Source organism: Balaenoptera acutorostrata, chromosome 3, assembly GCF_949987535.1.
Source record: "Balaenoptera acutorostrata chromosome 3, mBalAcu1.1, whole genome shotgun sequence".
Classification (NCBI taxonomy): domain Eukaryota; kingdom Metazoa; phylum Chordata; class Mammalia; order Artiodactyla; family Balaenopteridae; genus Balaenoptera; species Balaenoptera acutorostrata.
The window spans coordinates 139,232,495-139,246,429 of record NC_080066.1 but is presented as its reverse complement, the minus strand read 5'-3'; the positions used below and the strand labels follow the sequence as shown (position 1 = coordinate 139,246,429).

At 38.8% G+C, this 13,935-nt stretch overlaps 1 protein-coding gene across 1 annotated transcript; it reads left to right on the top strand.

Annotated features, from left to right (window-relative positions):
* The first annotated feature begins 57 nt into the window (after positions 1–57).
* On the top strand, positions 58–12,464 carry L3HYPDH (trans-L-3-hydroxyproline dehydratase). The gene is made up of 5 exons (XM_007192936.2): positions 58–645; positions 3,392–3,561; positions 6,064–6,186; positions 6,275–6,412; positions 11,479–12,464. Exons 1-5 carry the CDS (start codon positions 138–140, stop codon positions 11,602–11,604), a joined length of 1,065 nt encoding a protein of 354 aa, XP_007192998.2. The 5' UTR covers positions 58–137; the 3' UTR covers positions 11,605–12,464.
* Positions 12,465–13,935: the final 1,471 nt, after the last annotated feature.

The following is a 13,935-nucleotide window of genomic DNA, read 5'->3' as shown; positions in this document are numbered from 1 at the left end:
CTCCCCGGTCTCGGCTCGAAGGCCCCGCCCTTGAGGTGGCGCTGCGGCCTGGCCCTCTGGCGCGGAGGAGGCGGGTGGACAGGCGGTTGGAAGCGCGAGCGGCCGGGCGGTGGTCGATTCCCATCTGGACGCAGACGATGGCGAGCCCGCCGGCTGTGCCCCGGCTGCCTCCGCACGACCCGAGGACGCCGGCTCTGTCGGTGGTGGACATGCACACGGGCGGCGAGCCCCTGCGCATCGTGCTGGCGGGGTGTCCGGAGGTGGTCGGCCCCACGCTGCTGGCCAAGCGGCGCTACATGCGCCAGCACCTCGACCACGTGCGGCGACGGCTCATGTTCGAGCCCCGGGGGCACCGGGACATGTACGGGGCTGTGCTGGTGCCGAGCGAGCTGCCTGACGCGCACCTGGGCGTCCTGTTCCTGCACAACGAGGGCTACAGTTCCATGTGCGGCCACGCGGTGCTGGCTCTGGGCCGGTTCGCGCTCGACTTCGGGCTGGTGCCAGCGCCCCCCGCCGGCGCCCGCGAGGCCCTGGTCAACATCCACTGCCCGTGCGGGCTGGTGGCCGCCTTCGTGGAGTGCGAGGGCGGCCGCAGTGACGGCCCGGTGCGCTTCCACAGCGTCCCGGCCTTCGCGCTGGCGACAGGTAACCGGCGGGACCCTTACGGCCCTGCAGCCCAGGACCCAACTAATTACACTGTCCCTTTGGGCTGGAACGCACGCAGCGCAACTAACCCACCCCACAAAGCCTTTACAATCAGTAAAAAGGTAATTCTAAATAACTGCAAGTGTGTGTCAGCACCTTGCCCTTGCGAATTTGTTCAGTGCATGCAATTTGATTACCCCGGAGATCTATCCGTCTGTGGTTTGGGGAGAGCCTTGAGGGGTACAGAATTCCGTGTTTCCCTTACTCAGCGCCTCGTTCTCCACTCGTCAGGCATTCCTAGAGATTTCACAGTTGGATAAGGCAAGGTCCACTAGGGTCAAGGAAAGTGCAAAGAACCGGGGCTCCAGGCTGGCTTAGAATATGATTGCTAGAGACAGTATTAGTAAACACGTTACTAAAAGTCATCTGTAAAAATTGCCTTCCCCACTTCTTGGGGGAAGAATTAAATATTTTCGAGAAGATACAGATGTTGCTGGTCTAATTCTTTAAGAACAGGTACAGACGTTGCCTGGGTCCAAATCCTGACACCCCCGTACAGCTATGGAAACTTAGTCAAACTACTGACGCCCTCCATGTTCATTGTATCTTAATTTGTTATCTCATTGAGGTTTTTCTTGAGGATTTAATGAGAGTATGCAAGGTATTAGAATTAAAAAAAAAATCTTCCTAGACATAGAAAGACTGCAGAATATATAGGGTTGCTTGTTATAGTTCTCTAGGTGTGCAGAGCCTTTAAAAGGCTTTGGTGGGTTCTCTAGTACAAAAGCTGTATGTCATGTAAAACAGAGTGTCTGTAACTATTCATCCTTGCAAAGAGGGAGATTCCTACAAATTATATCAGCGAAGGCTGAATTCTATCCGGATGCTTTAGTAGTCTGACTGGAAGTGAGCTGGGAGCTAATTTAGTCAATCCAGCAATAGGGTTATCACTCCTTTCTTCAAAGTCTTCAAGCCGTGCAAATCATTCAGTTAATTTGATCTTGATCCTCCTCGTGGATTTGAGTTCCAGTTTAGCCTGATTATAAATGTTATGAATGATGCAGTAACAGCCCAGGTGTTTGAGAGTCTTAGAATACCTCAGGCAGCTGAAACACACAAGTTGCTAAAGAATGCTACTGGGCAAACTGATGCCACTTTCCCAGAAAGAATGGTGTCACGTCTGGATTGGGAGGGAACTTGAGGGAGACAGGAATTTATGTTAGGATTACATCTTTAAAAACCTCAGCAGTTAACTAGCTTGGCTACCTGATTTCCCCTTAGGCCACCCCAGCAGCAGATTAGAAGCACTCTAGATTTTGTGGGAAATGACAGCTGGCAGCAGGATCACCAACTATGTACATCATGGTTTGGGGTTGGTTAGGGCAGGCAGCCAACCCCACAAGCACAGTAGTTCCTGAAAACATCACTGTGTGACCATAATATAATCAGTGGGCATTAATGGTCACTTTGAGCCATTAAGAAAACAAAATCCTTAAATTCTCTACTTTGAAAATTGCATAAAAGGTAGATGGATAGTGTCCAAGATCACGGCTCTGCCCCTCCCCATCTCTGTGACCTTGTGGAAGGGATTCCATGCCTCAATGTCGTCTATAAAATGAGGATGACAACAGTCCCTGCCTCAGGATTGCTGAGTTCATCTCCACTCCACCCAGCTAAAATGAAGACTGTTTAGTTTTATTCACTGTATTTAAGTTCTAGAACAGTACACAGTCAATGAATATTTGTTGTGTAAATAAATGAAATTCAGAGAAGAATATGTTGATTGGCAAATGTAAGTATCTGTCCTCTTAAGAGCCCTATTCCAGTTGGAAGTTAAACTTTTGGCTTTAATATTAACATTTATTGTATTCCTAATCTGTGCCCACCGTTCCCCACACATTATCACATGGAATTCTCAAAACAATCCCTTTAGGAGGGAAACAGCAATTCCGTTTTACGCATGAGGACTTCAAAGCCACACTTAGCTTTCCCCATTCTGGCAGTCCCAGATTTCCATCTATTTCCTGAGTCTCCTTTCATTAAACCTGCTTTTCATGTTGCAAGAGCATCAAGATAAAGACATTTTTGATTCACTTTTGCTCTTAAGTTGCACAGGTGTGTTTTATTCTTTTGATTATAAACTTGCTCTGTTTTGACACATCATGTGTTAAAAGGGTCCTGTGGTTCTACTCTAACTGGTAGCCCCCTGGTATCTTTGTATGACTCAGTGTGCAAACTCAGGAATACAAGAACTATTTTATTTTTCACAACTTAATTTCTGAATTTGAGACCCCTCTCTGCCCTGTTGGTTGACTTAGCCTCATCCTTCCACGGGCTGGCCCCTTTTCTAATATCTGCATGAGAGGCACCTACATTTTCCTTCATAGTTTTCACACATTCATGTCCCAGAATTTCCTCTCTCTCTGCCTCTATGATGTTTTCTAGAAAAGGTCTTCAGAACAGTTAACAAAATATGTATGTATGATTTAGGAAAAACATGGCATTCATGTTCTAAAACTTATGCAAACCTCATTAACTTAAAAATAGGAAGATGTACTGAGCTAAAGGTCTATTATTAATTATGTGATGCATACTCATTTTGAAAATGGATTTTTGCTCCGTTCCTTTTTATGATAGGAAAAAATACCCCCATCCCAAACCCCAGAAATACACATATATTTAAAATGCTGTGAATTTTATTGCTGAAATACTAAAACAAACTTATTTTCGAACATATCTTTTTTAGATCTCCTAGTGGATGTCCCCGGTCATGGAAAGGTGGTGGTGGACATTGCATATGGTGGTGCGTTTTATGCGTTTGTTAGTGCTGAAAAGTTAGGACTTGATGTTTGTTCCACAAAGACAAGGGACCTCATGGATGCAGCAAGTGCAGTGACAGCAGCAGTGAAAGCTCAGGTCAGTACAGATGCTGCTATCATAGCAGATACCCTCCTCTGTGACATGGAGGGAATATAAATGACATGTCTATACAGAAAATTAAATATCTCTGAGTTCAAATTATCAGTAGTACTAAGAATAGGGTACTGGTTATAATCTTAGACTCTAGAGCAAGACTACCTGAGAGTTGTAGATTTGCTACTTGTAGCTTTTATAACCTTGAACAAGTTACATAACTTCCATGTGCTTCAGTTTTCCTAGCTGTAAATGGAAATTATGAAATACCTGCTTCATAGGGAGTTGTAAGAATAAGTCAATATGTGTAAAGGACTTAGAATAGTGCCTAGCCATAGTAAATGTTCAATAAATGATAACTATTATTAACTTTAATAATACATAATAAAAATATAATTTGCGGTTACTTAAACATAGAAAATGTATTATATAATATTCCACTAATTTGAAATGCTTTGATATATGTGGTCATTCTGCAAAACTTGAAAATAATGAATGTAAAATATAGCTTACAAAATAGATTTCATTAAATTTGATGAGACTTTCTCTTATTTCACAGAGAACATTAATTCCTAGTTAGTGAATTTTTCCTATATTGCTAAGAAGTTACTTAAATAACCACTCAAGTAACTCTAGTTTGGCTTGGGAAAACTATTGTTATAAAATCAGTTTGGATAATAAATAATTCCAGAATATTCTTTCCTTTCTAGCACAAGTGTGCCTTTTTATCTAATTGGGACCTATATATAAATCTCAATTTTACCTAATTGGGATCTATATATAAAACTCATATACATATTTAAATGTTTTAGCATATGAGAATTTATCATTCTAAGTAAAAAATAACTTAGGAAAGATAGACTCTAATATACTTTTACTAATTATTTATGGGCCTATTTAACATATCTGAGGCTTTATTTTAACATAATAACTTATAACTTTATAACTTAAATAACAAAATGAATTTGTACCATATCCCTGTTCTAAATTATCATTTTTCCAGGACTGTCAATACCAATAGGTAGAATTATTTTATCATAGTAACTTCTGAAACTCTGAATTTACATCCATTTTCTGTTCTAGTAAGCAGACAGCTAATAGTTTGAGTTAACAATTTGACACAAAATAATTTGACCTTATTTTTAATAAAATCAAGAGAAAAAGGCATCGTTTTCTTAATAAAAGGAGTAATTTTGAAGTTCTCAAAGCTAGAACTTCTCACCAAGGTGGCAAGGGGTGGACTTTGAGGGAGGAAGGATTCTGAAAAAAATAAGAGTAGTTCTGTCAGTGATGAAGCAGGCAGTAGGACTACTTTGTGAATTGCTGATTATTCATACTGCAAATGCAGATTTAGGCAAAGGCCATTTGCCGGGGGGAGGGAGCTAAAGTAAATATAAAATAAATTCATCTTTGTCCTTTTAGCAAACATTTACCAAGGGCTTATTGTATGTTGGACACCATGCTAGATGCTGGAGACCCAGAGGAAGAACAAACCCCATGACCTTCAAGGAGCTCAGTCTAGTGGGGGAAGCATCCCTGTGGGCAGTGTGATGTACTGGTGCTATTGTGGAGGTGGGGCATAGGGGCTTTAAGAGGTCAGAGAACAAAGATCCAATATACGGGCCTCTTTAACTGGGTTATAGATGGACTCTTTGGATTTTAAGAATCCAAATCTCTTCAGCTGCTTTAAATGACAGGTAAGTGGTAGTGGAAGATATTAACTGTAAGAATACAATGGAAGTAAGGTTATAGTAATCTCAGCCAAGCTACCAGGCATTACAGGAATCCCGAAGTTAAACAACCAGACCTCCCAAGTCCAGGAAGCATTGCACATTTGGACCTGACCAAGCTTTACCACTGACGTGACCTAGCTACCCTGCCAGTGCCTGCTTCTCTCTCTGTGTACCTGCTGCTTTTTATGATACTGACTTCATCCTTTATAAGTCTTTTTTTACCCATCCAATTGTTTCTCTTACCTAATAGCTTCTGCATCCTTATACTTTTTGCTTGCTCATGGCCTCTGACAGTTCTTGTATTTATCAGTGGTATTAATTTCAGCTATAGATACTCATTGCTTGATTTTTCTACATTATCCCCTTCAAGTTCCTGAGGGTGAGAGTAGGATTGCCTTAGCTCCTCCTGCTTGAGCAGCCATGGCTGGCCTGTGAATTGACCATCCTGAGGTCAATTCTGGGGTCAGTGCTTCAAAGAGTATGTGTTTTTGGAGGTATGTGTATAAAATAGGACTGTTCCTTTAGTAGAGGCTATGTGCAGGCCAACATCCTTAGAAAGGGCTCAAAGTATAAGAATCATAACTTCCAACAAAACTATCTTTATTCATCTAGAGAAAGATAGAATTTCTAGTATTTAGTGCTGTGACCCAAAAAATGTTTTTTAAATGATAAAGATGGAAAAATTATGTCTAAGAGTACCCCATATATGTTATTTAAAAGATAAGTTTGAATGAAAATATTTATGTGTGGTTGATAATTATTTTATTTACAGTTTAAAATTAATCATCCTGACAGCGAAGACCTTGCCTTTCTATATGGAACTATATTAACAGATGGAAAAGACGCTTATAGTGAGGAACCAACCACCAACATCTGTGTGTTTGCAGATGAACAGGTATTAAAACTGGGATTTTTAGGCGCACAGCCAGGTAATATGGAACTGGAACACTGTGAGCACTCTCATCTTCATTATTCTGCAACAGGTCGACAGAAGTCCTACCGGCTCAGGAGTGACAGCCCGAATTGCCCTACAGTATCACAAAGGGCTTCTAGAACTGAACCAGACCAGAGCCTTTAAAAGCAGTGCAACCGGCTCAGTATTCACAGGGAAGGCTGTGAGGGTGAGTGGCACCCTTAGCTTCTCATTTGTAAGCATGTTACTTTTGAGACTGTGGAGACCTAAGTTGGGTGTTAGATAAGTTTCTTCACTTAGCTCTTAGAAGAGGATTTTAAGACAAGCCTTAAAAAACTTCTGTTCAGCTAGGATATTGGTTTTCGAAGTGTGGAAAGGACCTTGGGGTCCTATCCATGGGTCCACAAAGTCAAAGTTATATTCATAATAATACTGAGACGTTGCTTCCTTTTCACTTTCATTCTCTCACAAATGTACAGTGGAGTTCTCCAGGAGCTACATGATGGGTGATATCCCAACTGATTGAATTCAGAAACAAATACGAGAATCTAGCTGCCTTTTGTTAAGCCAGACATTAAAGAGATTTGCAAAAATGTAAAAAATGCCATATTTCTCATTAATTTTTTTTTGTTTTGGCAGATACAGTTATTTTCACAAAAATTTGTTGTTTATGACAAAATGTAATCGGTTTATTATTTTTAAATGCATTAATGAACAAATTTTTTTTTGAATTTTAGAATTTTATTTACTTTTTTTTTAAATTTTTATTTATTTATTTATGTATTTATGGCTGTGTTGGGTCTTCATTTCTGTGCGAGGGCTTTCTTCTAGTGTGGCAAGCGGGGGCCACTCTTCATCACGGTGCGCGGGCCTCTCACTATCGCGGCCTCTCTTGTTGCAGAGCACAGGCTCCAGACGCGCAGGCTCAGTAATTGTGGCTCACGGGCCCAGTTGCTCCGCGGCATGTGGGATCTTCCCAGACCAGGGCTCGAACCCGTGTGCCCTGAATTGGCAGGCAGATTCTCAACCACTGCGCCACCAGGGAAGCCCTATTTACTATTTTTATACAGCAGGTTCTTAACAAATATCTTTAATTCCCAATATAGCAAATATTAATTGATATAACTGAAATAAACAAAAACTCTTTGAGGTCCTAAAATCTTTTTAAATTGAAGTATAGTTGATTTATAATATTGTGTTAGTTTCAGGTATACAACATAGTGATTCAGTATTTTTGCAGATTATATTCCATGGTAGGTTATTATGAGATGTTGGGTATAATTCCCTGTGCTATACAGTATATCCTTGTTGCTTATCTATTTTATAGGTAGTAGTTTGTATCTGTTAATCTTATACCCCTAATTTGTCCCTACCCTCTTTCCTTTCCCCTTGGTAAGCACAAGTTTGTTTTCTATATCTGTGAGTATGTTTCTGTTTCGCATATACATTTATTTGTATTATTTTTTAGATTCTACAAATAAGTGATATCATATAGTATTTGTGTTTCTCTGACTTTCACTAAGCACAATATTCTCTCCATACACGTTAATAATAATAATGGCATCCATAATAATGGCATTATTTCACTGTTTTTTATGGCTGAGTAATATTCCATTGTGTGTGCGTGTGTGTGTGTGTGTGTGTGTGTGTGTGTGTGTACCACATATTTTTAATCCAATCATCTGTTGATGGACACTTGGGTTGCTTTCCCATCTTGGCTCTTGTAAAAATAGTGCTGCTATGAACATGGGGGTGCATGCATGTTTTTGCATTAGTGTTTTCATTTTTTCCAGATATATACCCAGAAGTAGAATTGCTGGATCATATGGTAGTTCTATTTTTAATTTTTTGAGGAACCTCCATATTGTCTTCCATAGTGGCTGCACCAATTTACATACCTACCAACAGTATAGCAGGGTTCCCTTTTCTCCACATCCTCACCAACATTTGTTATTTGTAGACTTTTTGATGATAGCCATTTTGATTGGTGTGAGGTGGTACCTCATTGTGGTTTAGATTTGCATTTCTCTAACAATTTCATGTGCCTGTTAGCCATTTGTATGTCTTCTTTGGAAAAATGTCTATTCAAGTCTTCTGCCCATTTTTTTAAAAGATTTTTTGATGTGGATCATTTTTTAAGTCTTTATTGAGTTTGTTACAATATTGCTTCTGTTTTATGTTTTGGTTTTTTGGCCCTGAGGCATGTGGGATCTTAGCTCCCCAACCAGGGATCAAACCCACACCCCCTGCATTGGAAAGCAAAGTCTCAACCACTGGATGACCAGGGAAGTCCCTTCTGCCCATTTTTTGATTGGATTGTTTGGTTTTCTTGATATTGAATTGTATGAGCTATTTGTACATTTTGGAAATTAAGCCCTTGTTGGTCACATCATTTGCAAGTATTTTCTCCCATTCCATAGGTTGTCTATTTGTTTTATTGATGGTTTCCTTTGCTGTGCAAAAGACTTTAAGTTTAATTAGGCCCCATTTGTTTATTTTTGCTTTTATTTCTTTTGCCTTAGGAGACAGATCCAAGAAAATATTGCTACTACTTATGTCAAAGAGTGCCTATGTTCTCTTCTTCCAGATTTCACAGCACTACTTATTGAAGAGACTGTCGTTTCTCCATTGTATATTCTTGCCTCCTTTGTCGTGTATTGACTATAGGTGTGTGGCTTTGTTTCTGGGCTCTCTATTCTGTTCCATTGATTTATTTGTCTGTTTTTGTGCCAATACCATGCTGTTTTGATTACTATAGCTTTGTAGTATAGTCCAAAGTCTGGGAGAGTTATACCTCCAGCTTCATTCTTTTTTCTCAGGATTGCTTTGGCAATTTGGGGGCTTTTATGGTTCCATATATATTTTAGGATTCTTTGTTCTGGTTCTGTGAAAAATGGCCTGGGTATTTTGATAGAGGTTGCATTAAATCTGTAGATTGCTTTGGGTAGTATGGCCATTTTAATAATATTATTTCTTCCAATCCAAGAGCATGGAATATCTTTTCATTTGTTTAAATCATCTTCAGTTTCCTTCATCAGTGTTTTATAGTTTTCAGCATATAGGTCTTTCACCTCCTTGGTTAAGTTTATTCCTAGGTATTATTTTCTGACCTGATTTTAAATGGGATTGTTTTTTACTTTCTGATATTTCATTATTGGTGTATAGAAACGTGACCGATTTTTGTATATTAATCTTGTATCCTGCAACCTTGGTGAATTTATTTATTAGTTCTAATAGTTTTAGAGTGGAGACTTTAGGGTTCACTATATAGAGTATCATGTCATCTGCAAATAGTGACAGTTTTACCTCTTCCTTTCCAATACGGATAACTTTTATTTCTTTTTCTTGTCTGATTGCTATGGCTAGGATTTCCAATACTAGGTTAAATAGAAGTGGTGAAAGTGGGCATCCTTCTCTAGTTCCTGAATTTAGTGGGAAGGCTTTCAGCTTTTCACCATTGAGTATTATACTAGCTGTGGGTTTGTCATAAATGGCCCTTATTATGTTGAGATATGTTCTTGCTATACCCACTTTGATGAGAGTTTTTAATCATGAATGGATGTTGAATTTTGTTGAATGCTTTTTCTGCATCTGTTGAGATGATTATGTGGTTTTTGTCTTTCCTTTTGTTAATGTAGTATATATCACATTGATCAATTTGTATACGTTGAACCATCCTTGTGACCCTGGTATAAATCCAGCTTGATCATGGTGTATGATCCTTTTTATGTATTCTTGGATTTGGTTTGCTAATATTTTGTTGAGGATTTTTGCATCTATATTCATCAAAGATATTGTCCTGTAATTTTCTTTTTTAAGTGTCTTTGTCTGGTTTTGGTATCAGGGTAATGGTGGGTGAGGTCCTCAAATCTTAGGGTATAAAGGGATCCTGAGACCAAAATGTTTGAGAACCATTAAATTAGGGTTTGGATTTTTTTTTGTTTTTATTCTATAGGAATGTTCCATTTTATATAATAAGATGTGAAAGTCCTGAAAAGTTGTGGAAAGTATTATTTTTGTAACGGAATCAAATTATAAGTGAGCTAACAGCTAATTAATGAACTTACTCATAGTAGTAAGTAAAATCTACTGTAGTATGATTAAATTGCATCTAATAAATGAATCTACTCACAAAGAGTCCTTTAATATAGCAGATAACTTATCCTAATAAAGACTTTTATATCCTAATGTAGCTGTTTTTAAAGTTTGTTCTTTTCTGAATATGGAATTTGCTTTAAGTTAGGGATTTGTATATAATACGCTGAACTTATGGGATACCAAACCATTTATGTTATATGCAAAAACTTGGAATACGTTATCTTCAAGTCTGAGACTCAAGACAAAATAATAATCGACAACATTTACTGGGTGCTTCACTATGTGTCAATTTCCAAGCTAAGCGCTTCACATATACCGTCTCTTTTAATTCTCCCAAGAATCCTCTGAGGTCAGTGATGTTATCATCCTTTTTTCACAAGTGATAAAATGGAGAATTAGAGTTTAGATAACTTGCCAGAGGTCAAACAGACAGGTAACAGAGCCAGGCTATGCATGTGGGTCCCTCTGAGCAGAGCCTGTACTGTTAACCACCATATTTTCTTGCTCTTAGGCAAACGTTTGATGCAGATGGGCAGTTTCACCCACGTGAGAGTGAAGTCAACTCTCAACCACCCACTAATGATGACTCCCAAAGCTTCATCCCTACCATGATTACCTGTGCCTCTCTCCTGAGTCTGACACTGTCCAGTAAACTCATCTCAAGATGATTGTCCCAGAGAGATCGCAAACTCAACTTGTTTACAAGTTCTTCCTTCCTAAGTGTGTTCTTCCTGTCTCATTCCCCATCTCAGTTAATGGTGGCGCCAGCTTCACTTCCAAGCTAGAAACTATGGTCATGTTTAACTCATCTCTATTCCTCACCTCCTACGTACATCAGTCCCCAGGTCTATCAATTCTGCCTCCAAAGTATCTCTATATTTTGTTCTCCATTCTCTGAAAACTGCCCTCCTGTCTCTAGATTTAATTGATGAATTAAGGTTACGTCTTAACAGATTGCTGGGTTTCTAGTCTCTCTCCTCTCCAATTTGTTCCCCACTTGACAGCTAAACTAAATCAAAAACACAAATCCAGTCACTTACCTTAAAAACCTCCCATTGCCTATATGATTAGCTCTTGGGTTCTCTTTAAAATGATAAAAATTGAGAATACAACTTTTAGGCTAGATAAACTATGAGGGCAGAATCTTGATATTCTCCTTTCACCTTCTTTTTTCAGGAAGTAAAATGTGGTGATTTTAAAGCTGTTATAGTGGAAGTATCTGGACAAGCCCATTACACAGGTACAGCAAGCTTTATAGTAGAAGATGATGACCCACTGAGGGATGGATTTCTTCTCAAATGACTTATATGACTTTTAAGGGCTTTCTTTAAATTGTTATCATAAGTAATTTTTCTTTGAATTACGTGGAAAACTGTATCCAAATTGTACATGTAAGCCAACTAACATTCTTCTTAAAATAATACACTGTGGTTAAATATAAAGTCATTATTCCTCATATTTATACATGTGTATTGGTATAAATATTGCTTATAGAATACAAAATGCAGAATACTTTTCTAATTATTAACATATCAGGTAAAATTAAAACCTTAGTTCTTGTTACTTTTAAATATTCCTCTGTGGTAATTACTATAATATTCTGTTTTAAATGCTCTGAATAATAGCTTCAATTGTAGCCCTCACAGCAATGAGTCTTACAAGTTCATTATTTTAGTCTTCCAGTTTTTGAGTAAAATAATGCCCTCTCTCTAAGCAGCATGCAAGGGAGACAGCTTATTATAAAGTCCTCAACACTTAGCAGTCATAAACTGGGAAGGAATGGGGTGGTCAGCTTCTTTGGGTGAGAGTTGTTGTAGCTGCTGCAGGGATGTCCTCTGTGCGGCAGAGCCCAGCTCCTATACCCGTAAACTCGTGAGAGATGATCAAGAATCAGGCTTTTGATATATCTTTAAGGCTCTTATAAAAGGGGTTGTTTATTGCATTACTGAAGTATAGGTACACAGTAGGAGTCAATCAATAAATCTCTACAGCGGGGCAAGTCTCATACTCTGCCAACTACATGCCAGGTAATTTAAAACATGAAAGAAATGTTAACTATTGGCATTCTTGCTAGTTAATTGTGAACCTGTTAAAAAATAAAATTTGATCATTATCAGTCATTATAAAATGAAGTATTAAAAATTATTCACCATGTGATTTTCTCAATATTCAGTAGACTTTTTTTTCTGGTGGGTGGGGGGTATTTTCTCAGTTTATTTTAGATTCATTGTTTTGACCTTAATTTGTGCTCTGAACTCTGTCAGCCTTGAATCAGTAGACTCTTTTTTGAGGTAAGTAATAGTATTTCTTTTTTTGAGCATACAATGAAGTAGTTAATTCATTTCAACTGGCTGTGTCATCCAGCAAGTCTGTGTAGACCCAGTTATTAGGTCTCTGATTGAATTACCTGACCAAAAGGAAGGCTATAAAGTTAATGTTCTTGATTTCCCTATTAAATACACAAAAGCTAATGTTTTCCATTCATTATCTCTTAAAATCTGTGGTAAAAAATTCACTTACCTCCAAAAAATAACACTAAATATGACCAAGAAATTTTCTACAGATCAGGGAGATTTGCTGTACTTTATTTTAATAGAAATAGAACCACTATTTGCTCTCTAAATTTCACAAGTCACATTAATTTGAAGAAAAAAAGACACATACATTGTTTAGAAGTTTATAGCATTTTGTAATGTACACACACATCTCCCCTGATTTAACGAGGTACACTGTGAAATTTGATTATTATTCTGTGGCTACCGAAGGTGGGGAGTATTTTATCACTGACCTTCTTTAGAATTGTTAGCACGTGGTGGTAACAAAAATGCGGACTGACATTTAGTCAGTTTTATTATTGTTTCAAAATTCTCTACAGACAGTGCACCCCCTGATCAACTGCACCCAGGCCGGCACTCCCTCTGCCCACCCATGGTATGCCACTGCTTTTATCTCATTCATGAATTTGAGAGAAATGCAAGCCAGAAATGTCAGCTAACTCCCTCAGGTCGCATTTAAGGCTGTCAGTCTAGGGCTTCTGACCCCAAGTCCAGTATTTTCCTGCTACACTTCTCTGCCTCTAAGACAGGACAGCCAGAACTTGTTCTATGATAATACTTTAACAAAAATGTATGTTTCTTGAACATTGAAAAATAGATACTACCTAAATCTTCCTAAATTCTAATCCAAACCAGAGCCAAACCCTTGCAATAATATTCATTCCTTCTGTATTTCACTGTGTCTCCCGTGGAGTCAAAACCACTAGGGAAATCAACTGCTGTTCCTCTCACCTCCCAGTGTCTAATCAGTCACAAAGCCCTGTTGATTCTACCTTCTGAATACTGCTCACATCTATCCCTTCCCATCCTTGCTAAGGGTCTTGTCTCATCACTAACCTCTTGCAAGCAACCTCCTTCCCCTCACTGGTTCCTTCCTCTAAGGTCTTATCGAGTATCATCATAAATAAAATGAAACAAACACCCCTTTTCCACCTTCCCTCTTCAGCCTGCTGTCTGTCACCCCTATTTCCTTCCCTTTGCAGTCAAGCTCCTAGATTCCTTACTCTCTTCTCATTGGGCACATTTTCTCATCTTCCATTTGCTACTCAACTATTGCAATCTGGTTTCGACCTCATTA